This window comes from Conger conger, chromosome 3 (assembly GCF_963514075.1).
Source record: "Conger conger chromosome 3, fConCon1.1, whole genome shotgun sequence".
Classification (NCBI taxonomy): Eukaryota; Metazoa; Chordata; class Actinopteri; order Anguilliformes; family Congridae; genus Conger; species Conger conger.
In genome coordinates, this window is record NC_083762.1 from 52966007 (window position 1) to 52991111 (window position 25105).

Here is a 25105-nt window from a genome sequence, read left to right on the forward strand (position 1 = left end):
TTTTAATTACTTGGGAGTTTATTTTCTGTTAAATGCACCTTGTAATTATACTGTTTTTGTAACCCTCTTTGTTGTAATAAATTTACAGATGAATCGAACATTTGTCAGCGTCAAACCTTTTGGTGACAATGCAAATTTTCAGTTTCATCAATACAGAGGTAAATGACAACAGACGACAAGGTTTGCATTTCCAAAATTTAATGAAAAAGATTCTTTAACAAGAAAAAATGTCTGTGTAAATTCATCTTGTGGTAACTTGATAACCTTAGTGTAAAACTGAAGTTCTTTAAGTTCTTCGTTTGCTCTAAAAGAAAGCAAAACATTTTTGTAGCAAGTAATGCATTCATATCATTTACAATGTCTTTGATTGGCTGTGAAGAGACGGCACAATTCCAACAAGGTCATCTTAAGTTCATGGAACACATAAATCATATCAGTGGACACATACAGCAATAATATTTCCTTCTGTATTTTAAGAACGACGTTTGCACAGCGTGCAATAAATAGCCTGGGTAGTGTTCCTTCAAATAGTTGAGGTTACACCGGTAAAATGAACTGCAAGTATCAACTCTAAGGAAATTGCAGATTTGTGGCAATCCTTCAGTTGTCTCCTCTCAGTCGGCTGTTTCACGGTTTGTGAGGTGGGGAATGATCCTAATCAGAAGACCTGTAACAGCAAAAGCCACTTTCCTATTTTCTCACCGCTCGAAGGAAAGGACTTCCAGATTATCCATACAGTACACAGAACAGCAGAGAAACAGTACTACAGCTAACCCACAGGAATGTTGGCCTTTTCTCAAGTGCAGGGTTTCTCTGCAACAAGAAGTTGACTTGCATGCACGTCACATTGGGTCTGCAACCCTCACCTACCACTGCTGCACAATCATAAAATGTAAAAAAATATAAGTTTAGAAAATGTTTTTCCTTTTTTGGTTAATTTCATAAATATGAGCCACATTGGTTTCCTGAATCAAATGTTCTTCTGACTTACTACAGTACTGGCTTTTAAGTTTTCATTTGATACCCGGAACCCCTATTTTCTTTTCTGTACTTTCCTCTTGGTCGGTTCAGGTCAGAATGTTGGGTTTGCTCATATATCAGTACTCAAGTGAAAACAGTACAGCTATGTGGGAATATGCAAGTACACCAGCCTAAGTGCAGTTGCGAGTCGCCTTATTGATCTCAGCCATATTAATGACCCCACCATGTGGCTTGTCATGACTGATCCCAGTTGCCAGGAAACCGAAGGACAGGGTTTCTGCAGGCGAAATAGTTCAATTCAGCTTCTGCATTCGGTCTCTTCAAGTGTCAGTGACCCAGAAGAGCTCCATAAGCCAGTGGTATTCACTCTTACCATAGACAGCAGGTTATAAGGGCTTTCATTGTTAGTCAGCCCTCTTCTACTCAATTAAGTAGTCAATTATATGGTCAGATCACCGCAACTTCTTGGGTTGGTAGTGGATGCTGATTTTAATGTGAAAACCAGCCACACCCTGCAGCTCCCCAACTATAAAAGGTGAAAGTCACTGCTCTAAAAATTGAAACTACATTCCTCATCACAATTTAGCTACAGACAGGGTAAAGAAAGAGTTCCATTTCAATTTCAAAGTATACAATTGGCATGCGGTGGATGTGTTGTATTCATTTTTTCACTTTTTAAAATATGAATTTCCTTTGATTGTGTGGTCTTCCACTTGCAGCACTTACACAACCATATACTGAAGATTCATCTAAGAAAGGGTGACTGCGGTGTCAGAACCTGGGCACTGAACCATTACACCGTGACATTCCTGGGGAAAGGGGCCCGTCAGGTGCTCTAGAAAGGTTACCACGTGACGTCACACAGTTCCTGGTATACAACTGTGGTCATGCTCACGTGGGCTTAACTCGTGAGAATTGACCAAATTCACTGATCGAAAAATGTAGCGGCTGGTTACGGTCCGCACCTGCAACCAGCCCGGTTATGCAAAGATCTGGGAATCTGCTGATACTGTGTGGAATCTACATCCAGTGTCACAGTTCAACTCTTGAGACAGTCCTCCTGCTGACCCCTTGTGTCTCACACGGCTTCTTCCCTACCATGGGATTCAGTGATGGAAAAAGAGTGGACAGTCCAAATTAACCAATGTTCTGACATCATTTGTGTGCTTTTGTGAAAATTAGTATCAGCTTCTGACTTTGAAGGGGAAGACCGGTCTCTCAAACCCCCCCCCATATTCATAACATTTTTCATTTCTACACAGCCATGACTGGAGACATTACTGCCCTGGAACTAGGGGGAATTGTACATGAAGACCCATTCAGCACATTTCCAGGCCAGTCAGGCCAGCCAGGTTGAGCTAAAAGCCTGAGTGAGTCCTGCCTGAAGACTTTCGGCCTCGTTGTTCACCATCAGACCTCAGAGATGCTCCAACTCCAACCACTCCAATTTAACACGTTAGCATTAGCATCATACTCCCAATAAAAGACCACTGCCAGCTTGACCAGCTTGATCATGAGCTGATCTACCTGGGTATGAACTACTCAACCAACATGGCCAAGCTGGTCATAAAGCTGGTCTAGCTGGGTATGAGCTGATCAACCAGCTAGTGCTGGTACCTTGTCTGAGCCAGCTGTTTCAAAACATAGCTTGAGCTGGTCGGAAAGGCAGCTAGTCCAACCGTGTCAATCAACCCTGGTCTCGAAGACCCACAGGGTCCACTGCAAAAAAATCAGACCAGGTGTGGAGATTCAATTATTCTTTAATTACTGATCAAGTTCATTAAGTGCCGAGTAACAACAAAAGGTAACAGACCCTGTGGCCCTCCAGGCCTGAGGAAGAACCACTGGTCTGACGGTAAAAACCAATGGTGGGACCCAACCAGTCTAACCATAGCCCACGTTGGAAAGAAATAATGCCACTGTTGGGTGAGGAGGAACGTGCAGTTTGCCTTCATGAATCGCATCAATGAAACTAATTTTGGAAACATATGATTATAGATGTTACCTCAGGTGTCCACAAAGCTCAACTCCCTGTTATGCTCACACGCGGAGGGGAAACACTACCGCAGGTGCACCGACACCCTCTTGCACATCGTTTTTATAAGCTGTACTCAACCCTCGTGACTGTCGAGGACATATGCAACTCGCTCTCTCCAGAGCTGTGCATACAGTTGGAAGAACTGGGGGGGGGGGGGGGGGGGAACTGCCATCGTTCAAACATATCTTTCCATTTTAAAAAGAGGAATGGAAACGACAGGGAAGAAAGCATGCTAAATCTAAGAGAGAACAGCAGAGACAGTAGATGTGAAGAAAGGACCTCCAACTGCCAGTTTTTTTTACCAATGCCTTCTGACCAATCAGGCATGTTACATTGTTAGTCCCTCAGCAAATAAGTCTTTGATTTGCATTTGAGGCTCTTTTTTTAATAAACACGTGGGTCATCTTTTGTCATCACAGGAATTTCATCAAATTTTTCAACCCCAACCCTCCTTTACAATGTGTAGAAACAGACAAACTATTTATTTACTCAAATCAATATTTACACAAAACTGGAAAAAATGGCAGCTCTGCACCAAGTAAGATGTGGTGATGGTCACTGTTCAGACTCACATTTTTGAACGATTTAAAAATCCAGCAGTGTGCGGAGGTGATAAAGGCAAAGGAAAGACAGACGGACAGACAAATATTGCAATCTCTCGTCTTGCTCAGGGGAAGAAAAAAAACAGTGTAATGACAATGTTAAGAGGGGGGAGGAGGGCAAGGCGATGGATGGTGCCGTCTCGCCAGATATATCATTCCATTTAAATAATTGACAAAAGATGGCATCGACGATTGAAGACAGGGGGAAGAAAGGTGAGGGGTGTCCACAAAACACGTCTCCACTGCAGGAAATCGGCTGTTCTGCCACGCCCCAGCAAGACGTGCCCCCACGGTGCGCGAAACGAGCATAACACAACATGAATGTGAGGGAAGGTATGTGGGAGGGGATGGGGCCAGCATGGCACTTGTGACAATCGTAAGAAAAAAAAAAAAAAAGAAACAGTAAGGGAGTAACAGAGCTGTGGCCGATGCACGGAGTGGGAGGGGGAAGGTGGAGTTGTGTGGGGCATCACCTCTGCACCGACGCCCTGGAACCTAGAGCCAGCTTCGCCCTGCTGCCCCCTCTGCTGTAGTCCCGGCCCGGGCTCTCCTTCCCCGGACAGGCAGGGGCCCTGGCCTGCCTCCGCTTGCCCTTGGCCTCGGGCTCCGAGTCACTGAGCTCCAGGTCAGGGCAGTACCCATCGTTCTCCTGGTAGGACGGGGCTTTGCCGGCGTGCCGCTCGGGTGCCGACTTCCCCCATGGCCGCTCCTTGCCGGAGCCTTTTCGGGAGGGCTTGTCCTCGGGGGTCCGTACCAGGCAGACCGTAGCCTCTTTGAGAGACCTACTAGAGAAATGCTCCACGGCAGGCTTCCGGAGGCTTCCGAGGGGCCCGTCGGCAGGGACCTGCTGGCAGGAAGCGTCCCTCTGAGGCAGGGATTTCTCCATCACCCCGTTGGATTTGGGCAGGCGGGTGCGTTGAGGGGCCTCCAGCTTCCCGGCACCCCCGTTAGCCGAGCGGCCGTGGAGGGCGGCGTGGAGCGCTAGCGGTTTGCCCGACGGTTTGGGGGGAACCAGCAAGCCCCCGCCGGGCACACCCTCCGCCTCCCCGCGGGATCGGCTGGAGCTGGACAGTAGGCCGTTGGCGTGGTCTTCTTTTCGGACCCGGCCCGCAAAATGCGGGGACTTCCCCGTCGGGACCATTCCGCTGCCGACAACACTCCGGTCATACACGTTCCCGCTGGTGTCCGGGCACAGAGGCCCGTTCCCCGATTTGGAGCTGGTCTTCCCGTTTCCCAGTGTTACTTTAGGCATCTTGAGTTTCAGTGTAATTCTCGGAGGGGGCCGAAACAAGGCGCTGTCCAGTGTGTAAGATAGAGGGAGACCTTCAAAAAATACAAAAATACATTAACATACAAATGTTAAAGGCATACTATGCAGAATTTTCACAGTGAAACAAACAGGCTCAGTCATTACTATGGCAACCCGTATCTGTGTTCACTACTGCCAGATACCTTGCTTGTCTACTTGCATTTGTTATTCTGAAAACTCCTCTGGCCACAGGCTTTTTTCATTCTCTACAGCATCTGAAAAGCATGCGTCCAATACACTGAACTCATACGTTCTATGAAGACATGTATGGATTGGCTACTACAGTGGTGAGCTTGGTTTGTGAGAGTTTGGGAGTCAAGTGAAGAAAGAAAGCCTACATAGTATGCCTTTGAAAAAAGCAAAGCCCAAAGCTAGCTATGTGAAAACACCCTCCTACCCCGCATATCTGGGTCAACCCGACAAACAACCACCCCTAACCCCGACAGAGGCCCTGACGCACACCCCTCACTCGGTCACCTGCAGACAGCTCCTGGTTGATCAGCTGCACCTGCAGGTTGAAGATCTGCTCCTGCGCTTTGCTCTGAGACAGCTTGAGTTTCTCCCGGCGGCTCACCATGTAGCACAGGTTCCTCACCTGCAGCCGCAGAGAACGCAGGCATGAGGTAGGCCCGACACATCTATCTAGCTTTGTTTCGCAAGCAACCCACAATCTCTAAAACACAACAAGAATCAACACTATCAAATGGCAGCTTATCACCAACCTCTTCAGAAATGTAATACACTGCAGTATACTGAAATAAAATATATCATCAATACTCAAGACCATATATACTGCAACACTTCTAAATATTTGGGAAAATAATGCAAATGACTGCCAGTTTTAGAGCCTCAGCAATCCAAACCTCAGAAAACCGAAAAGTCCAGTTAACCGAACAGGGTATGGAATTGGGAATATAACTAACACGAAATGACAAGTGCAAAACACAAACGAGTAACACTATTAATGAGAAGAAAAAAACAAAACTTTAAGCGATATCAAAATTTGACTTTTGTTTACGACAAGATGGCGAAAACTAGTTGCTTTGCCAATGTCACAATATGGATTTGTCTCTGATTTAGCCATTTTACAAGTTTACTTATGGGTCATTTGATTGCACTTTATAAGACAGTTACTGTTCGGGCAAATGCCGTTGAGGTTATTGGTTAATTATAACTCAAAACAAACGGAACTGAAATAAATATGAAATGAGTAAAGCTGGTGTATTTCAACGTTACAAACGTTTCAAAGTGGTCCGAACAACCTTCATACCCGATGTGTTCAGTTCTCTGTGAAATATCATGTTGTTATATTTTATAAAACACATATTTCCATTCCCACACTGGTACGCACCCTCTCCAGGTCCTGCCGCAGGTGCATGAACATGCGCATGCGGGTGTGGACACTGTCCTCCTTGGGCTGCAGCAGGAGGTTCTCCTCCCCCTCCTTGGGAGGTAGGAGGGCCTTGTTGAAGTTGCTCTTCCTCTTCAGCTTCCAGTACTGGAAGATGAAGTCTAGGACCAGCTGGGGGAGGCCCAGGGACTGGGCCAGCTCCTCTGGCCTGACCAGGGCATAGAACTCCTCCTCCAGCTCCTTCAGCTTCTGGGCCCGCAGGCCCACCTTCTCGGTGTCGGTGGGGGCCTTGTGCCGGGCGGGGCTGAGGCCCGGCTCGCCGGCCTTGGACTTGCTGTGCTTCAGACAGTAGGACTTGAACTTCACCTCGTCCCCCTCGTCCAGGATGGTCTTCATTTCCAGGCTGTGCTCGAAGGCGCAGGTCACGTGGAAGGGGATGGTGCAACTCTTTACCGAACACTGTGGAGGAGGAGGGTCACACAAGTGAACAACCCTCCAGAACATTCCACAAATATCTAAAAAGATTACAAAACGACATTCTCGCTGCAGATTCGGGTGAGATTAAATCCAAACTAAAACAGTTTAAGTATCGGGACAATGAAATGGAGAGAGGACCACCGTGACATCACCACCCGGCAGGAAACAGAGAGGAGCTCCACCAATCACCTTATATTGTGCATTGGTAGCAACCAATAGAAAACCATAAATTGTCATTGGTGGATACTTGTTCCTGGATACATACAGGGTGTGTGGGGGAGGCATTGTTCTACTGGTTGTTACCAACATATCATGCCATTGCTGGCTCTCCCATCTGTTTTCTCTTAGAACGGTGACATCACCACTGTCTTATCCCCATTTTATTACCCTTGCATATCAGACCTGGGTCAAATATATAATTGTTTTGGGTTCAAATACCTTTCTGAGCACGATTATTCTGCTCTAGTACAATTCAGCCAACCAAGAGGACCAGAAGGCGAGGTTTGCACATTTTGTGAGCATTTCATAGGTTCCAATACCCCAGACATGTTCAGTAAAGAGTAGAAAAGTAGTTGAATCCAAAACAAATGAGTATTAGACCCAGGTCTGCTGCATACACCAAGGAATCTTGACCATTGCCAGAAAGTAAGAAATTAATCCTAGCTGGAGAACGGCCGCTGGACGCTGGGTTCCGGCCTCACCTGGATGCAAGCTCCTGTCTTCAGCTTGCAGAGGCTGCAGATGAGGGACCAGCGGCTAGGGGGGATGTGGGACACCTTGGTTATGGGCTCCATCCTCTCAGGGCAGGCGATGCTCACCTACAGCCAGGAGAGTTAACACTCAATTAATCGAAACAAACTTTTTTGCATCTGGTCGCCTTCACGTGGAGTCACATTCCAGGGGCGCACGGCCATGCCAAGCCTTCATATGAGGACCTGTCAACAAGGATCATAACATTACATTAATGGCATTTGGCAGATGCTCTTATCCAGAGCAACGTACAGTTGATTAGACTAAGCAGGAGACAATCCTCCCCTGGAGCAATGCAGGGTTAAGGGCCTTGCTCAAGGGCCCAACGGCTGTGCGGATATTATTGTGGCTACACCGGAGATCAAACCAATGATCTTGTACATTAACCACTACGCTACTTTATTGAAAGTATTATTGTAGGTGGAGACTGAGAAAGCAAAAACGGATGACAACTGCATGTCTTTTTACATTTTCAGACTCAGAGTTTAAATGTAATGCTGTATATGGATACTCTTTTTTTAAAGGGTCCATGTTAAGACATTTTGTTGAATGCCAAGTGAGAAGTGATGAGTTTAAAAGAAGGTAGGGCAGGAGAAGCACCTTCCATATAGTAACACTAAATGCAGATAAATGGAATAAATGTCCCAATGGAAACCGAACAATCTGGAGATCGTTCTGAACCACTAAAAATAGGAAGAGCTTACTTTACATGCCCTTATTTTGCACTTGTTAATGCTGTAAAAATAAATCACAACAGTTTTCTCTGCCTATCACTGGATTTGGGGATTTAATTGATCATTTATATCTTTGATAATAATGACCAAATTAAATCAAATAAACATATTTTACATGTTGGCTAAGTGAGGTTAACTGGACACACTTGTGTCCAGTTTTAAACACATTGCTGTTTTAAACACGTTTTACATAATCCCCTGTTAATCCCAGATACATAAACACAATCCCCGACACTGCAAATAGGACCCAGTAGAGATGAGGGCTGTGTGTTTGAGGAACGGGGGTAGGCTCGGCCACTACCTCGGGGATCCACAGGGCACAGCTGACGTGGGCCCACTTGGTGCCCGCCCGCGTCGCCTTCATGGCCCCGCCCTTCTTTGGGCACAGCAGGCACTGGGGGTCGATGCCCAGGACACAGGTCCTGCAGAGCCAGTTTCCGTCCGGCACCTTAACAATGCCATAGCAGGCCTGTGGGCACAACATACTGGGTTAGAATTGCGGCTAGGCTCAATGCTGGCACAGCCACAACTGAGATCACATAATTATTTTAAATATTTTTATTATTTGAACACCCTTTAGATACCAGTATAATTTCTTCCAGATTACTGCCAAATTGAAACGAAAATAACATTTTTGGCAAACATCACCAGAACATTATTTCATGATTACACCTTTTGGGTTGCAGCATGCACCTTTAAGAATGTGACAAGATTTACAGCAATTAATGAAAATTTGACAGGCATCAAAACAGTGATAGAACTTTATTTAAATATTTAACCTAGATGCAGGTACAACTGACTAGGTCAGAATGGCAGCCAAGGTATCCCTTGGCCAGGAGAAAGCCGCTATCCAAAAATAGATATAAAAAAAATGCTCTTCCGAATGTTTTTATGGATTCCTTGAGTGGTTAAAGACCATTGATGAATCTTACAGAACTGAAACAGGTTCAACAATCTTCTAGAAGTGGTTGTCCCACCATCAATGCAATCCAATAACCTAAACAAAACATGAGTAATGTAATGACTACCATTGATTGTGAACCTGTTGGTTGTTGCCTAAACCTGTGTGCTTGCATATGTACAAGAATAAAAAATAGCTTAAACATAGGATTCTTGTCTGGAAGGGTGTATAAAAAATAAAAATAATTTTTTTTTTACTTTTAACATCATACTCTCATGCATGCATGCTGGGAGAGGCGTTCCCTTCACCCACCTGATGCACGCAGATGTTGCACTTGTCACAGAACACCATGTCGTTGCCCTCTTCGCTGTCGGGCGAGCGGCACACGTCGCAGATGACGTCTTCGTCGTATTCGATGCCCAGGCCTTCCTCGGTCTCGATGGCGTGGTTCATGCTGTCGTGACACTGCCGTTCCAGGGCTTCCATCACGCGCTCCATGGTCAGCTCATCCACCGCGGCTTCGCCTGAGAGAGATGCATCATGAGTGTTATGTTGAGGCATCCATCTTATCAAAGGAACCCGGTAAGAGCATCACTGGAGTGGAGCAGGTGACATAAGACAGCAAGTGATTTCATTACAAACGGCGTGCAGTGGAATATATGCTCGCTCAATGCCGCTCACATGCCGAGAAATCAACGCATTCCAAAACTCACACTCGTATCACCGATATTTTGGACAGTGTCATTTTAATGCAGTTTAAAGCCATATATTAGTGCTGCTTTGGAGGAACACAACAACATACCCATTTGGCTGACATTTAGTCTAAAGTAGGTTTCTTTATTTTTCAGTGGCAATACACTGAAAAACAAACAAGATGGTACTTGTCTAGGCCATTTCGTACATAGCTAAAGTTCAAGCGCTGGTTTTAACACCAGAAGGCCGGGAATTTATGCAACTGACGACCACATACCAAAACTTGGACTGACCTGACAAGAACAGACTAGACCAGACAAGACAAGGCAGTAAAGTGGTAAAATGAGCTGGGCCAGACAAAACACCTCGGTTAGAACATATGACGTACTACGACAAAGAGGAATTTAAAACAGGAATGAGAAGATCTAAACATATATCAACCACAGCACCCAGGCAAATGTTAGCTGTGGCCCTCTCAGTTTTCAGAGTGTAAAGCCTTTCACAGCAGACCTCTAGGGGTCCTTTGCAGGGTCCACAGGAAAAATGATTTTTTTGTGATATTAATATTAGTAATGCGTAATTTCCATTTCAATTAGAAAAATTCGGTTCTTTTTTGTTGGATATTTCACATTTATTTTGCCATTACAAAATGGATTGAAATAATTCCTCATCATGCAACCAAGAAATGCAGTGACTTGAAAAACGTCAACAAAGCCAACAGTTCCCAAGACAGAAACATGGTGTCTGGTCCAAAAAAAACGTTAATTAAACTAAAGCCAAGACACGTTGCAAATTAACCCATTAAAATATAAGCCTGTGCTCTTCAAGTAGCTGGAACAGTGATGCTCGGCTGTGCTTGGATTGGAGACATGACAAAACCAGGCTGTTGCTTGAAGTGGCCTGTAGGGGGCAGATGTTCTGCTAATAATATTAATAATGAAATAAAATGACATGCTGAAAAAACAACACTGTTGGAGAGATCACATTTTTACTATACATTTATAGATTTACTATAATTACAAAACCGCATAAGTACCATCATAATTAGCATTACTAATTATAGCCACCCATTATTACCACCCTCTTTCTGCTTTCAAAAGCTGCACATGACTAGTCTTCCTCTGACTCAGGTCTGTGCAACCTCATTTTGTGTGAGGTGTGAAACAAAAAGCAGCAGCAGCTTGACATCATGTTTTCTAGTGGAGAATGAGCTCATCAACACTCCGGAATTGATGAAAAACATTAAATGTGTTCCCAGACATGGCAGGGTTTTTAAATGCACACGTCAGCCTGGCCCAGGGAGGCCCCTCCCTTACCCATCTCCCCCAGCTCCCCGTTGAGCTCCTGCAGCCAGTACAGATCCATATCATCCAGGTCGTAGCGACACATGGCCTCTGCCAGCTCCAGGATGTTCACGTAGCCTGGCTCTGTGGGCTCGGGGTTCCAGCACTGGATGTACTTCCTCTGGCGGGAGAACAGGGTCTCCTTGGGCTTTTCCGCAATTATCCTGCGCACAGAGAAGTGATGACACGAACAACTATTTTAACGGCAAGCAGGCGAGGTACGTTGCACAGGCCGAAGGGCAGAGGACTCGAGAAGCAGGATGTGGGGGTTCGATCCCTCCCATGGCACCTTCTGAGCCCCCCTCTATCCGCTATCCTCTCTGCTTTCCACCAGTGTGTATAGAGCTAATGTAAAACTGAACAGGGGAGCCTTAACAATGGACCATTATGGATCCTTAAGGCAAATTTGCTCCTCATGAGAGGATGGACCTACGTACCAAATTGAGTAATGTCGGCGGTAAATGTAAAAGTTGTCAAGTGCATTATTATATTATAGTATTAGTATATTATAACAGAAGTTCAGCCGTCAACACAAGCCTACTATGTTTATGTCTACGACTACTACTATGACGATGACTAAGACTATTGCTACTTTTTTTTAATTAGCTGCCTGGGCTATCTGGCAGAGCCTCACCTGAGAGACGGCTGGGGAATGGTGTCGGGGCTGGCGGGCACCTGGACACCCTTCTCCCACTCCTGTCTCCAGGTGTCCGCCAGCAGGTAGTAGTCCTCAGGGGACACATGGTGGGAGTCCGGCAGCTTCATGGCGCTGATCAGGTCTTTTCGGAACACCTTTAGGACAGGGTGGGGGCAGTCCAGCAACATTAGGGGGCCTCACAATCCTGGCATACATACTCACTCTACCGCACAATCTTTCAATCTGTGCCTCATATAGTGCCATCGACATACAGTTGTGTTGAAAAAAAACAGCAGTAACCTGATGAGCCACTGTTATTAGTAGTAGTGATATTTCTGCTTGGTAAATAATTTACTTGTAGATGTAGTAGTGTAATCAAAAAACAGCAGACCCAACTGTCATGACATGCACGCTGCTTGAGTAATTGACTCATTCATTGAAAGGGGCATGTTCAAAATAATAGCAGCGTGGAGTTTAATTAGAGAATTAATTCATTCTGTGAAAAAATTAATTGTCATTGTCATTAATTATCCTTTATTAAGAAGGGAAGAAAATGTTTCACACATTGTTATAAAATATATTTCCTTCTGAATTGCTAAGTAAAATGGGGCGTTCCAAACATTGTTCAGAGGAACAACGTCATTTGATTAAAAACTTGATTGGAGAGGGGAAAACGTATAAAGACGTGCAGCAAATTATAGGATGGTCAGCTAAAAGGATCTCAAATGCTTTAAAATAGCAACAAAAACCTGAAACACGCAGAAGAAAACGAGCAACTACTGTTAAAACAGATTGAAGAACAGTCAGAATGGCAAAGATTCAGCCATTCATCAGCTCCAGAAAGATCAAAGATGATCTACAATTACCTGTAAGCGCTGTTATAGTCAGAAGACATTGGATCGAAGCTAAGCCATCAGCAAAACTTGCGGAGTTATAATTAAAAATTAAAAATGCAGTTTCTGAAGCAAAACCCAAAAATTCACAGGAACTGTGGAATGTAGTTTGTTCATCCTGGGCTGAAATACACGTTTCTAGGTGCCAGAAGTTGGTTGACTCGATGCAACACATATGCGCAAAAACAATGGTTATGCAACTAAATATTACTTCAGTAATTTAAAGTGAAGTTAAATCTTGAAAATGTTTTCAGTTTATACCATAATGTTTGCGTTTGAAGAGAAAAATGTCGACACTGCCATTTTTTTGAACAGATTAATATTCCTTTTCTTTATTTCCAGTAAAATAATAATGCAGACTTGATGAAATGTATGTAATGCTTTGATTTGGAATTGAATGTGTAATGTTTCCACTACATTTGAAATATGGAACTAAAAGCTATTAAAAAATAGTTGCACTTCATTAACTTTTTTTAACGCACTGCTATTTATTTGAACACAACTGTACAAGCTTTCACAGAGCTTCACAGTGTACATTTGCCAAAGCACATGCACATCTTTTTTTTTTTGGCGATTAAGCTGAAGTGAAATGTAGCTATCTATCATAACACAGGAAGTGCCCCTCCAGTTCAGTTCACAGGCTCATACCTCGGCGGGTTTCTTTGGCATGGTAGTGGGGGTTTCCGGTTTGCTTCCATACTTGTTGGAAGAGCAAAAGGAGGTTGAAGGACCTGGAGGGAGGAAGGTAGACAAAGACATATAGAAAAGGAGAGGGAGGGAAGGAAACAGAGGGAAGAACATAAGGGGGGGGGGGGGGTAGAGGGTGAGAGGAAGCGATAGAGGGCAAGAAAGGGGGGGAAGAAATAAAGAGATAGCATAAGAGCATACAATTACACACTCATAGGTCTATGAAATAACTGCCATTTCACAAGTATTTTCCTGCCCCATAAGACAAAAAACTTTTAAAAGTACATAATGCATCCTCAGATCTAGAGAAGGTTTGATGCACTCTTTATCAGAGTTTTGGAGCTGTGACGGGAGGTGCCATTCCTCTGGCCTGTGGGAGGCACTGTACTCACTCTCATTATCTGAACTGTCACTGCTGCTTGAAGACCTGAGCCTTTTCATCCTGAAGTATCCTGCAAAAGGGAGAGAGAACGGGGGTTGCCTCAGACCATGCGCACAGGACCCAGGGCATGCTGGGTAGGGAGGGAGCGGGGGAGGGGACCGGGGGCAGGGAGGAGAGAGAAGAGAGAGAGAGAAAGCTTCTTTCACAGACTCTCCACTCTGGGGGAGCTCTCGACAAAGCAGGGACATCTGGAGCTCATCAGAGCACGTTGGAACACACCGGACAGAGGGAAAGTCCCTCTCCGAATGGCTTCCCTCAGATCAAACTTACACTGTAAACACTGCCCTGCCTGGCACTCACCATAAATCCAAAGTTGAAGAGCATGCTAGTGTGTTCGTCTGCTTGTGCTGTACTAATGATATCCTCCACGCATCCCTGCAGAAGGGGATAAAAAAAAGAAAGACGGCACCAAGGTTAGTTAAGGGCATATGACAGATCGGTTTAATGAGGCGCCATCGCTGTAGTCAATGGTAGTCCATTTTGAACATGCGCTGGAGTGCCGCATTGCTCCTTAGCTTGACTTCTTTAATTAAATATAATCTCTCCCTCCCACCCCTTTTGCTTCGAAGCCTGCAAACACAACACAAAAATAAACAAGGTGGCATTAAGCCCATCTTGGGGCTGTAAAGGGCTAGAAATAAGGGATAAAATAAGGATTCGAGGGCTGTGACGTCACCGACAAGCTCCACCAATCATGGAGTGGGTTGGGAACAGCCACTAAGAATAACGCTGATGGCGACTGGAGGACACTTCCTGGATATGCCTCTAGGATCCCAGTGCGAATTACCAAGAAGTAGCCAGAAAGTTTCCTCCATTCACCATTGCCATTGTTCCATTGGCTTCCATTAGTCTGTGACCGGAGGACCTACTCTCTGTTTTTGCCCAGAAAGGTGACATGGCTGCCGTCTTATCCTCACGTTATCACCCCTCTTCCCCTGGCTCCGGGACTCTGCCACGCGGCGGCTTCCATGAGTGGAGCGGAGGCCCGACTTGCCCACTGCGGGCCCCGTCCCCCGGCCCACACACAGGTCCTCATTGTTCCCGTTCCCCAGCAGAGGGACTCAAACACCCAGCAGCCCCCACAGAGGCTGCAGTGTGCCCACAGGCAGGAAGCGCCTCACATTCCCCACCAGGGCAGAGACGGACGGGCTCGTGGTTTCACCTCCTCTAAGCTTGCAGACGCCACATACTGTTGGCCCTACTTTATAATTAATTATAAAATAAGTTAATTATCACACCATCAAAATCGTACCGCATTTTACGAGAACACCCTCACAGCGCAGTTCCTGTGGGTTATACACACTCACAGTGCAGTTCCTGTGGGTTATACACACTCACAGTGCAGTTCCTGTGGGTTATACACACTCACAGTGCAGTTCCTGTGGGTCATACACACTCACAGTGTAGTTCCTGTGGGTCATACACCCTCACAGTCCAGTTCCTGTGGGTTATACACACTCACAGTGCAGTTCCTGTGGGTTATACACACTCACAGTGCAGTTCCTGTGGGTTATACACACTCACAGTGCAGTTCCTGTGGGTTATACACACTCACAGTGCAGTTCCTGTGGGTTATACACACTCACAGTGCAGTTCCTGTGGGTTATACACACTCACAGTGCAGTTCCTGTGGGTTATACACACTCACAGTGCAGTTCCTGTGGGTTATACACACTCACAGTGCAGTTCCTGTGGGTTATACACACTCACAGTGCAGTTCCTGTGGGTCATACACACTCACAGTGTAGTTCCTGTGGGTCATACACCCTCACAGTGCAGTTTCTGTGGGTCATACACCCTCACAGTGCAGTTCCTGTGAATTATACACACTCATAGGGCAGTTCCTGTGGGTTATACGCACTCATAGGGCAGTTCCTGTGGGTCAACATAAGAGTCATCAGTGACTAATCTGCAGTAGCACGGATCCAAAAAAAAAAGAATTACGAGACATTTTGAAACTCAATCACCCAGGAAATTTGTTGCAATGCCAAGTCTAATCCGGAGACTTCCTACTGAATACAAGTACAGTCACACACCCTTGGGGATCAGTCTAGCAACTGAGGGAGCTTGTAGTAGCTCCAAATTTGTTGTGCACAAACAGGTTTGCTGGCGAGAATGACACCATCTTGGTCCCGTTCCAATGGTGTCGGCAGTGAGTGTTCCAGAGTCATGCTTGCATTCTGACAGGAAGTGCCTCCCCCGCACGCAGCTGACTGCTTACAATGTACTTTTAATTGCAACAGTAGCAAGAACAGGAAGTGAATTCACAAGGAGCGCATGAGATTGCTCTCTCTGTGTTATCCCTACACAGAGGGAGCAGTGGCAGCTGAATTTCTGGCACCGCTGCAAAAAAAAAAAAAGTTTTTAAGCTATGCTTACCCAATGGCCCAAAATAACTGTTATGCTCTAGATTATTTAGCAAAACATTTTTCCCTGTCGCCCTTATCAGAATAACATTCATATTTTTCGGGCATGAAACTTGCTTAAAAGGACACACTCATTTAATTTTGCTTTTAAGTCAGGTAGTGTGCAATATCTTTGGTAATTGTTAAGATGCTTCTGGGGGTATTATGAGAGTGTCTTGAACCGTTGTTCAGTACCCCAAGTCATCTGTCACAAGTGGTTAAAGCCATACAAGTGGTGGATGAGTGACCTTGAGCACGCATCGGTGAATCAGCTGAAGCACCAATCAGCCGTAGCAAAGTTCCAAGAGTGAGTGCAAGCATGCAACAGTGAGTTGCACAAAAAACCTGGCAACTCTTGTGAAACCCACGTGCAGCTGCTAAAAAAAAGTCCTGAGGGGAAACGCTGTCTCTGCATCGCAGGATTAAATGAGCACAAAAATAACACTCAAAAAGTGTTAACACAAAAGATTTAGGAGAATTATTTAAGGAACAGGAGAAAATAAAACTGTATGAACAACCAGCTACAGTGAACTACATGTAGGGCCTGAATGTCAACTCGGTCTGAAAGGCTACTGCAAGCTAACATACTGGCACCCAGGTTAAACATAATTACCCAAGCGGAAGGGGGGAAAAAAAATACTGATTATCTGATATGAATGCTATTACCTACGTTTTGAATTGGCTCTCTAGAACGCCGCAGGTTCTGAGGTTCTCTGACCAGTCCCAGTAATACAGTTGCATGGTACAGACAACACCGCACACTCTGTGAGCAATCACTCACAGTATAACTTCTGCTCATCGTACAGCCAGTGAAGGATTATGATATTAGAGTGACAACTGAGTAGCATTTTAGCTAATTAATTTACATTTCCAACAGTGTAGCTATTGTTTTGTTTGTTGTGTTTTCTTTGGGTTTTTTGTGGTCATTTTCTGGCTAGACCCAAATTTGCCATTGTGTAATTTTAAAATAAATTATCGCCTTGACTTAGTTTTTCTTGTGGCTGTTTTTAACCAAAATATCTACATCTTAGAAGTTTGGAAGTCACATACAAAGTAGTGCTGATGCAGTAAGCCATCAAATAATGAAAACAATATCCAAGTGGCAGGATTTGGCATTTTTGAATCACAATAACTTTTAACAGAGCAGTATTATTAAAATTTGAGTGCATAGTCTGAAAGAAGACAGAAAACATTGTCAGATTTTACCTTGCTTTAATACCAAAGATATGACTCTCCAAAACCAACACAAACCCCAATTTCCACTTGTGAGTGACTTTTGATCAGATGGCTTATATGAAGATCAGTACATAGAGTTACAGGTACATTTACATTTAGTAAGAATTGCACCTTAAACCAGTTGAGTTGAAAATCCACCTCTTGTGTTTTGCCATTATACCACATGGAGTTATAAATCAAGTGTCCAATCAATCCATGTGTTCTAGAGAGGTCAGTGCGAGACATTCTTATGGGAAGGAATGAGGAAAAATGTCTCTTCTGTGAAAGAGGTTACTTGCTTTACCGTTTGTAGGCTTAACCTACCAAACTACCAAACCTTATGAACTGCAGAGATAAACATTGCATGGGGCACTGGGGATGCACAAATTTAAAAACTAAGTTTAAATTTAAATGGTAAATGGTTGGCATTTATATAGCGCCTTTATCCAAAGCGCTGTACAATTGATGCTTCTCATTCACCCATTCATACACACACTCACACACCGACAGCGATTGGCTGCCATGCAAGGCGCCGACCAGCTTGTCAGGAGCATTTGGGGGTTAGGTGTCTTGCTCAGGGACACTTCGACACAGCCCGGGCAGGGGATCGAACCGGCAACCCTCCGACTGCCAGACGACTGCTCTTACTGCCTGAGCCACGTCACCTCACCTAAATCTCCATCTTAGAGTCAATGTGTGAAAAGACAAATGCTGCAATGGACTTCACAATAGAATGCACCAGCTGAGGTTCCTGTCCAAATGGACTTCCAACTCAGGAATTATGAATTAAGGCATGGTAAAGGACTGTGCAGGAGCGAGCAACATAAAAAAAAGTTGAGCCCTTACATTTTACACTACTCTTTATCAGAGCCTCCGTTTCAAAGAATCAGCATGTATTGTTATGTTGGTTAACACACGGTCAATGATTGGCAGCATATGGTGGTCCTACCCATTTTGTGGCTTGAAGTGTCACTAGTCTGGCACTGAAAAGGTCCATCCATTTATATGACCCAGGGATAGCCAAGAACTGTGAGTTACAGACTGGAGAATGGCCATTTGGACTATAGCAGAAAGCAGAAAAAGAAAAAGGAGTAACACCCTTCATTTATCAGGACCAAGGATCCCACAGAGAGGGTCCCTACCGGTTCTGTAGAGGGCATGAGAAGCCTACTGTCGAACCAACTCTTTTTTTACTTTGATTGCTTATGGGGGGTTTGCTTGGTTTCTGCCCAATTTCCCTCCATTTCTCCATAAAGCACCTCGTGACACTTCTCTGTGAAAAGCGCACTGCAAAATGAATTGAATGTAAATGTTTAGTAGCTCACACGCACGCATGCACGCACACACAGCACCCCCCAAAAACTGCTTCTGCCCATCAGCAGACGCTAATACTACATTAGCAAAATTACCATTTTAATCCTTCAGCCCATACATGATCCGGAACACAATCCTATTTGCTTTGAAAACAAATTTTATGCTCGTGGCTGAAAGTGTTCTAGGATGCCTTACTTCGGGTGTCTGGGAAAATGCCTATCAAACGTTAACACATTGGGAACAAACTTATGTAGTGTCAGTTTAACTGCAGCAATTCATGGTACAGAGAAACAGTCCCCACAGAAAACAACTCTCTAGTTATAAGCAGTCCAAAACAGCAAGGCCAATTCCTTGGTTTTTGCAATACACTTAATTAATTGGGGTTGAGATAAAAATATGAACACCAGACAAGAGTTCAGAATTTATAAAGTACAGCTTTTATTTCCTAGTATTTACACCTAGGAGTGTTAAACTACTTAGAACATTGCACCTTTGGTATCAGACCACCCATTTTGAGGTGAGAAAAAGTATTGGAACAGAGAGTATTTAAGTAAATGAATTTGGTAGCATATTTCTTGTTCGCAATAACTACATCAAGCCTGCGACCCATTGACATCACCACACTTTGGTTGGCTTGCTTTTCTCCAAAAGACAGCTCTCATGTTAGTTTATCTTTTCTAACACAAAAGCAGTTGTCTAATCTAACCGAGATTAGACATTCAGAACTATTTATTGTTTAACCTATCAATGTAACAGGACCTATCTGGGCAACAAGAAACTCAGTCAGTACGTTACAATACTTTTGCTCACCTACAAATTGGAAGATCTGATACAAAAGTTGTTTAACACATCTAGATAAAAATACAGGAAATAAAAACAGAAATGCAGATGTCATCTCATGTACATCTTTTGATCTCAAACTCAATTGTCTTCAGTGTATCACAAAAACAAAGGAATTCCAATAGTTTTTGAGGGGATTGTACATGATGCAGCTAATTATTATGTTAAAAAAACTAACAGAAGAACTGTCCGATCAAGTAAATGATCGCAAACAAAATAATTATAAACTGAAAAATCCTGGAACAATGTCGTTCTTGTGTTCCCTTGATCTACACAGACTGATCTGTATTCAAATGAAGGGCAATAAGGGCTCTTTGTGGGTTTTACCATGTGCAAATGGTACAAAATAATTGAGATTATTTTACAAAACAGGCACTAGATTACAATTTCTAATTCATACCTGCTTTTTAAAACACTTTTTCAATCACAGTAATAGGTTTGTACAGAGCACTGCAAAGTGAATTGTAAATTTGCTCATCTCACTCTCAGAATAGTGGCCAGGTCATTCTCCCTGATTGGGGCCTAGCTCCACTGAACCGCCTGTTCACAGCAGCACTCAAACAAACAGGGTTGACATAAGTCATTGACAGCAGACTCTCAGGATGGCAAGGACTGGTCTAACAGCTTTGCTCAAGTCACAAAATGAGGTCAAGAGAGGGAGGAAAAAAAAAAAAAAAAAAAAAAGGCTTTAGCTGCCCCTTCCGCTCAGAACCAAATACTGCCAATTACGATAAATCCAGGTCACGAGTGACTCTGCATCAACCAAACCAACAGACGAAAAGGAAGAATTGGAGAATGTTTTTGTTAGGCTATATGATATCAATACGAAAGGATGTGAATAAAACTGATGATCAAGTGTAGACAATTCATCAGACAGCAGTCACGTGAGCGGTTTCATTGTTCGTGCAGACAAATTAAATTAAAATGAAAACACATTTGGCTGTAAATTACACAAGTTGTAATTGTACAGAAAAAAAGCCTTGTAAAATGTGTTGATAACCAGCTTGAGGCAATTACTTCCAACACCTGTAAGTGTTCACAGTTCACCGTTTTAGGTCTTCACTTTCAAAAAATATTTTCTCTGCTCTCCAAAGAAATCCAGTTAGAAACCAAATGCAAGAGGAAAAACTGTAAAGTGTGGGAAGACAGCACCTTCAACAAACAAGCAGTGAATGGTGAGGTTCAGTTCTCTGGTCAGACGGGCCAGAGTAAACCCAGTCACCCGACAGAAAAAAGGAACAGCCTTGCTGTCTATGATTCATTGGAGGCGGGGTGATCTAGCAGAAATGACTGCCCTTTTCCTCAAGTTCCAGTCATTTATTGGCAAGAGGCTTAGGGCCTGAAACCCTATCAATGCAGCACTTGATAGGGAGGCAGAGGTCTCTGTTGTCACATTTTACAAAAGGATTGGTGGGCATCTGTTTGTTCTGGCTCACGACATTGAAAACCAACAAAAGACTAGACAAATAGCCACTCCACAATTTACACCATCGTATAGTACGAATGGACACGAGACACAAGGGAAAACATCTTGACCACTCACAGGCAAAAATGAGGACATAACTCAGTGTGGGAGACTTGACTGCACGCATACCCTTAAGCAAGGTAGTTAGCATTGCACTTAATTGTATGAATACTCAATACTTTTGGCTATATATCCCAGTATTCTATTGGCCATTTTTAACTGCTTCAGCACAAAGCATTTCAGATTCTAGGCACTGTGCTGTAGCAGTAAATAAAGCCAATAGGATACTCGGATATATTACCAAAACCATTGCATATCCAAGGAAGTTATACTGATCTTAGACAATACCTTTGTCAGACAACACTTAAAGAACATTATGTGTGGTTTTGGGGACTGCACTACAAGAAAGATATCGAGGCTCAGGAAAAGGTTCAAAGAAGGGACACTAAATTGATTACTGGTGTGAAAGATAAAGGGATTCATAAAAAGGATTCAAGTGAATTACTAGAGATTCTTTAGGTTGACTTCCATTAGTAGGACGAGGGAGCATAGTTGAAAATTAGCCAAAGGTTTTGTATTTACCCGGGTTCCCGTTGCCTAATACATTTTGTCTAAAGATCTGAAACCAATTAGTGCAACATATATGCAATAATAGAGGAAATCAAGAAGGGGGCAATGGGAGGGTCATCCTCTTAAAGCAGAATAGTCCATGGATGGGCCCCATGGTCTACGTTTTACTGCTCTCTAGTAAGCGCTATCCACTTGGGCTGCACGTGAAACGTCTACCTCCCACTCATGTCTGTGCAATCTTGGCTTGTGTGCTGTAGTATAAAAAGAAGCAGCTAGTGTGCTTCAGAGTACAGCGTGCGTTTGTCTCCACCCTCCAACATCGGCCGGCGAGACTGAAGCGTAAGAATGGCCGTAGTTGACTGGACATTCCAAATTTGGGGAGAAAAAATTATCATTTTAATTACTTCAAATTATTTTTCATAAAACTGCAAATCTTTTTTGAAGATTGTGTGTCAAACTTTATTCGTAGCCATTTATCGGTTTTCTGAACAAGCACCCAAATAGGACATAAGAACATAAAGACTGAATTTTTGACCATAATGATTAAGATGAAATATACTCCACCAAAACGAAAATATTTGCAGGACCACTGACCCAGGCCCAAAAACACACCTCTCCTGCTGTTCGCAAGCAGTCAATTGGTTATAAATGTTTGCTTTCAATCATATACAATACCAATGAGCCCCTTTCTGCCAGAGGGCTTTATAGACATATGTGGGTAGCTTACAGCTTTTGTGATAGGGATGGAAATGCCTAATGAGTGCATTTGTGTACTCCAATAGATGAAGGGGTATCAATTTTAAATGCACTGTGCCCAGTTATAAAATGCCCAAATTTTCAGCCCCCTTAAGAACTCACAGCCACTGTATCTGAGCTTAACCTGCCAAAAATAGATCTCCAAGGATGGAATGCGCGGTCCGCCATGGGTTTCTCAGCCAGAAACGAGAACCCGCACCTCCTTATGAATGGCTACTTGTTTTTGTAAAATTAGCCCGCTTTCTGGGGGCATCTGTTCACACTCGCATACTTTACCCCAGATACATTTAAGTGTACAAAGCCCTCTAAAGAGGAGGGGGAGAAACAAGAAAAACATATAATTGGTAACATTTGCTAAATGTTATCATTTCCTTGTTTTGGGCCAACTACTGATGTCTTCCTGCAGCACTTCAACCTCTCTTTGCAGGGAATCATCACACACACACTCTCAAACACGATCACCACTGGCAGATACTCCCTCAAATCAACAAGGTGAGCCCTGGGCCAGTGGGATTTAATTAGACATCAACAGCCAAATAAACACGACAGCAGGACAGCCATGCTTCCCATCCCGTCTGAAGCACCCAGTGGCTGAACTGTGGATGTAGGTACTGCAGAGTGCTTCCCTAGCCGCCTGCAGGCAAGAGCAACAGTCAATTACTGGGTAGCTGTGCAGATTTTTTTAAAGCCTCCTAAAAAGCAGCCAGTACCCAGCATGCATCACAGAGGGCCGCCTGGGGGACTCGGGGTGGAAAGAGGTTGGACAAGGAAGCCTCAGTCCAGGGAAAGCCACATTTAGCAGACCTGACTAGCAAAAAAGAAATGAAAAAAAATTCAGTTCCATACCAATTTCCATACTTGAAGCTCAAAAATACGAACTAGTCAGTCACAACTGTACATTAACAATCAAATTGAAAGAGGAGGCAATGCATTTCCCAACAGAAAAGTAGCCAGCCAGTTTCATTAGATTCACTAGATTTGAGTTTAACTGGGGGAATATGACCTGTTCTCCCCCATGCTGTGTGACCTCAAAGGAGTGGGGGTGGATTGAGTTAGGGAATAAAGCTTAGTTCTAGGGAGAAAGCCCTTTGTAGCCACCCTTTACAAAACAAACAAAAAATATCTAATTACACCCTGTTTCGGAGGTCTTACTTTGGGAAGCCCTCTTTATACGAATTTACATTTAACATTTTGGACTCTGGAATTGAAACAATGTCACGTAACTTATAGTTTCTTATCACCAAATCAACGGGAGTCACGCATTCTACTTGAACAGCTACTGGATGTTTTGTACAGAGTGGTTTCAAGTAGCACACTGCAAACTCGTGTGAGCTAACGTTGGCCAACTGCTTAATGAAGTTAGCTACCGACTTTTAGACACGTTTTAGACAATTAGCGAGATGAGCAAGCATGGTATGTTTTACTAGCCAGCAACCATTGCATTCTTAGTCAACTAACGTAAACTAACCATGACTATGTTCGGAAAGCTAACTGGTTGGCAACCCATCTACAACTGAAAAGGACAACATTGCAGATAAAGACTGCTAGTTGAAATAACAAGAACTCACATTTATTTACAGATAGTAAACATGTCACATCGAACAGTGACAACTGGGCATTCTAAGTTAGCAAACGACAAGTTCTTAAACCCCCAGAGGGATCAATAAATGGAACAGGACCGTGAAATACCAGTAGGATGTTTGCGACTGTTTTGTGGTGGCACGCCTAGCCACAGCTAACTAGCTACCTGCTACAGTGCTAGCCATTTCGGTCCCACGAAGAGCTAGCAGACTGGTTAGAAATGCCTTTGATACTGAAGAAACACACGGCTATCGGTGATGTATGGTGCCTGACCAGCAATAATAGTGCCCGCCTATCAATGGGAAAATGTCATAACAAATGGTTGGTAATCCCTGAAATACGGCAAGCGCCCGGGTCCACCATTACGGAGAGCTTCTCTTTCTCTCACGGGATTTACTGTTGGCCTTGGCGCCAAACTCTGTTCTCCCTGCTGCATGACGGTGAATACGACACAATGTGGCTGAAATCAAACAAGGGCGCCACCTCCACTCATGGCAAAATAACACTTCCTCAAGCACTCCACATTAGCAATAGCTAGTTAGCTTACTCAGTGCATAGATCAGCACATGTCGGGCACGATCGTCACACGACTACATAACCACCCAGCTACTCAATTCACGTCCATCTTTTGATACAGCACTGAATCCCCCCTCCGGGGAAGAGCAGGACAGAGGAAAGCAGGCCCCACTGCCTGGATAAGCCATTCGGGGCTAGCCTTGGCACACAGAGCCCTCTGAAGACACGAGCAGTATTGTTCATGCAGCGACCTTACCTTGGATCAGAAATAAACAATCGGTGCTGATCAAGATGTGTATGGCCCGTTGTAACTCTCTTCTCAAAGCCACGCGTGTGATTCAGAGTATTATCGTTCGTTTTCCCCTATTTTATCCTCTTTCATTACACTCTGTCTTTTACCCTGCGCTGCAATCTCTTCCACCATAGCACAACAGCTCTATTGTACTAGCTGTACCTCCGGGTCCTAGACTCCGCCTTCTCACTCTGTTCTGCTATTTTGCTTTTGCCTGCCTGAGTGGTTATTTTCAATCAACTTTATTTATAACTCGTTTTTCCAATTGAACGCGTCACTACATTAAACGTTGGCATAATTCGATTCCCAGTGA

At 44.1% G+C, this 25105-nt stretch overlaps 1 protein-coding gene across 1 annotated transcript; it reads right to left on the minus strand.

Annotated features, from left to right (window-relative positions):
* Nucleotides 1–181: 181 nt before the first annotated feature.
* Nucleotides 182–25011, minus strand: jade3 (jade family PHD finger 3). The gene is made up of 12 exons (XM_061234590.1): nucleotides 24757–25011; nucleotides 14139–14213; nucleotides 13789–13848; nucleotides 13358–13440; nucleotides 11814–11971; nucleotides 11153–11343; nucleotides 9456–9667; nucleotides 8544–8711; nucleotides 7460–7576; nucleotides 6282–6740; nucleotides 5408–5525; nucleotides 182–4944 (listed from the first exon to the last, which is right to left on the minus strand). Exons 3-12 carry the CDS (start codon nucleotides 13835–13837, stop codon nucleotides 4091–4093), a joined length of 2409 nt encoding a protein of 802 aa, XP_061090574.1. The 5' UTR covers nucleotides 13838–13848; nucleotides 14139–14213; nucleotides 24757–25011; the 3' UTR covers nucleotides 182–4090.
* Nucleotides 25012–25105: the final 94 nt, after the last annotated feature.

Bases quoted from the DNA above. Each gene is read 5' to 3' on its own strand.
- jade3 (XM_061234590.1), bottom strand. From the start codon at position 13,837: ATGAAAAGGCTCAGGTCTTCAAGCAGCAGTGACAGTTCAGATAATGAG. The intron at 11,344-11,813 runs GTGAGGCTCTGC...CTCTGTGCGCAG, and splicing joins ATTCCCCAGCCGTCTCTCAG to GATAATTGCGGAAAAGCCCA. The intron at 9,668-11,152 runs GTAAGGGAGGGG...CATCTCTCTCAG, and splicing joins CGGGGAGCTGGGGGAGATGG to GCGAAGCCGCGGTGGATGAG.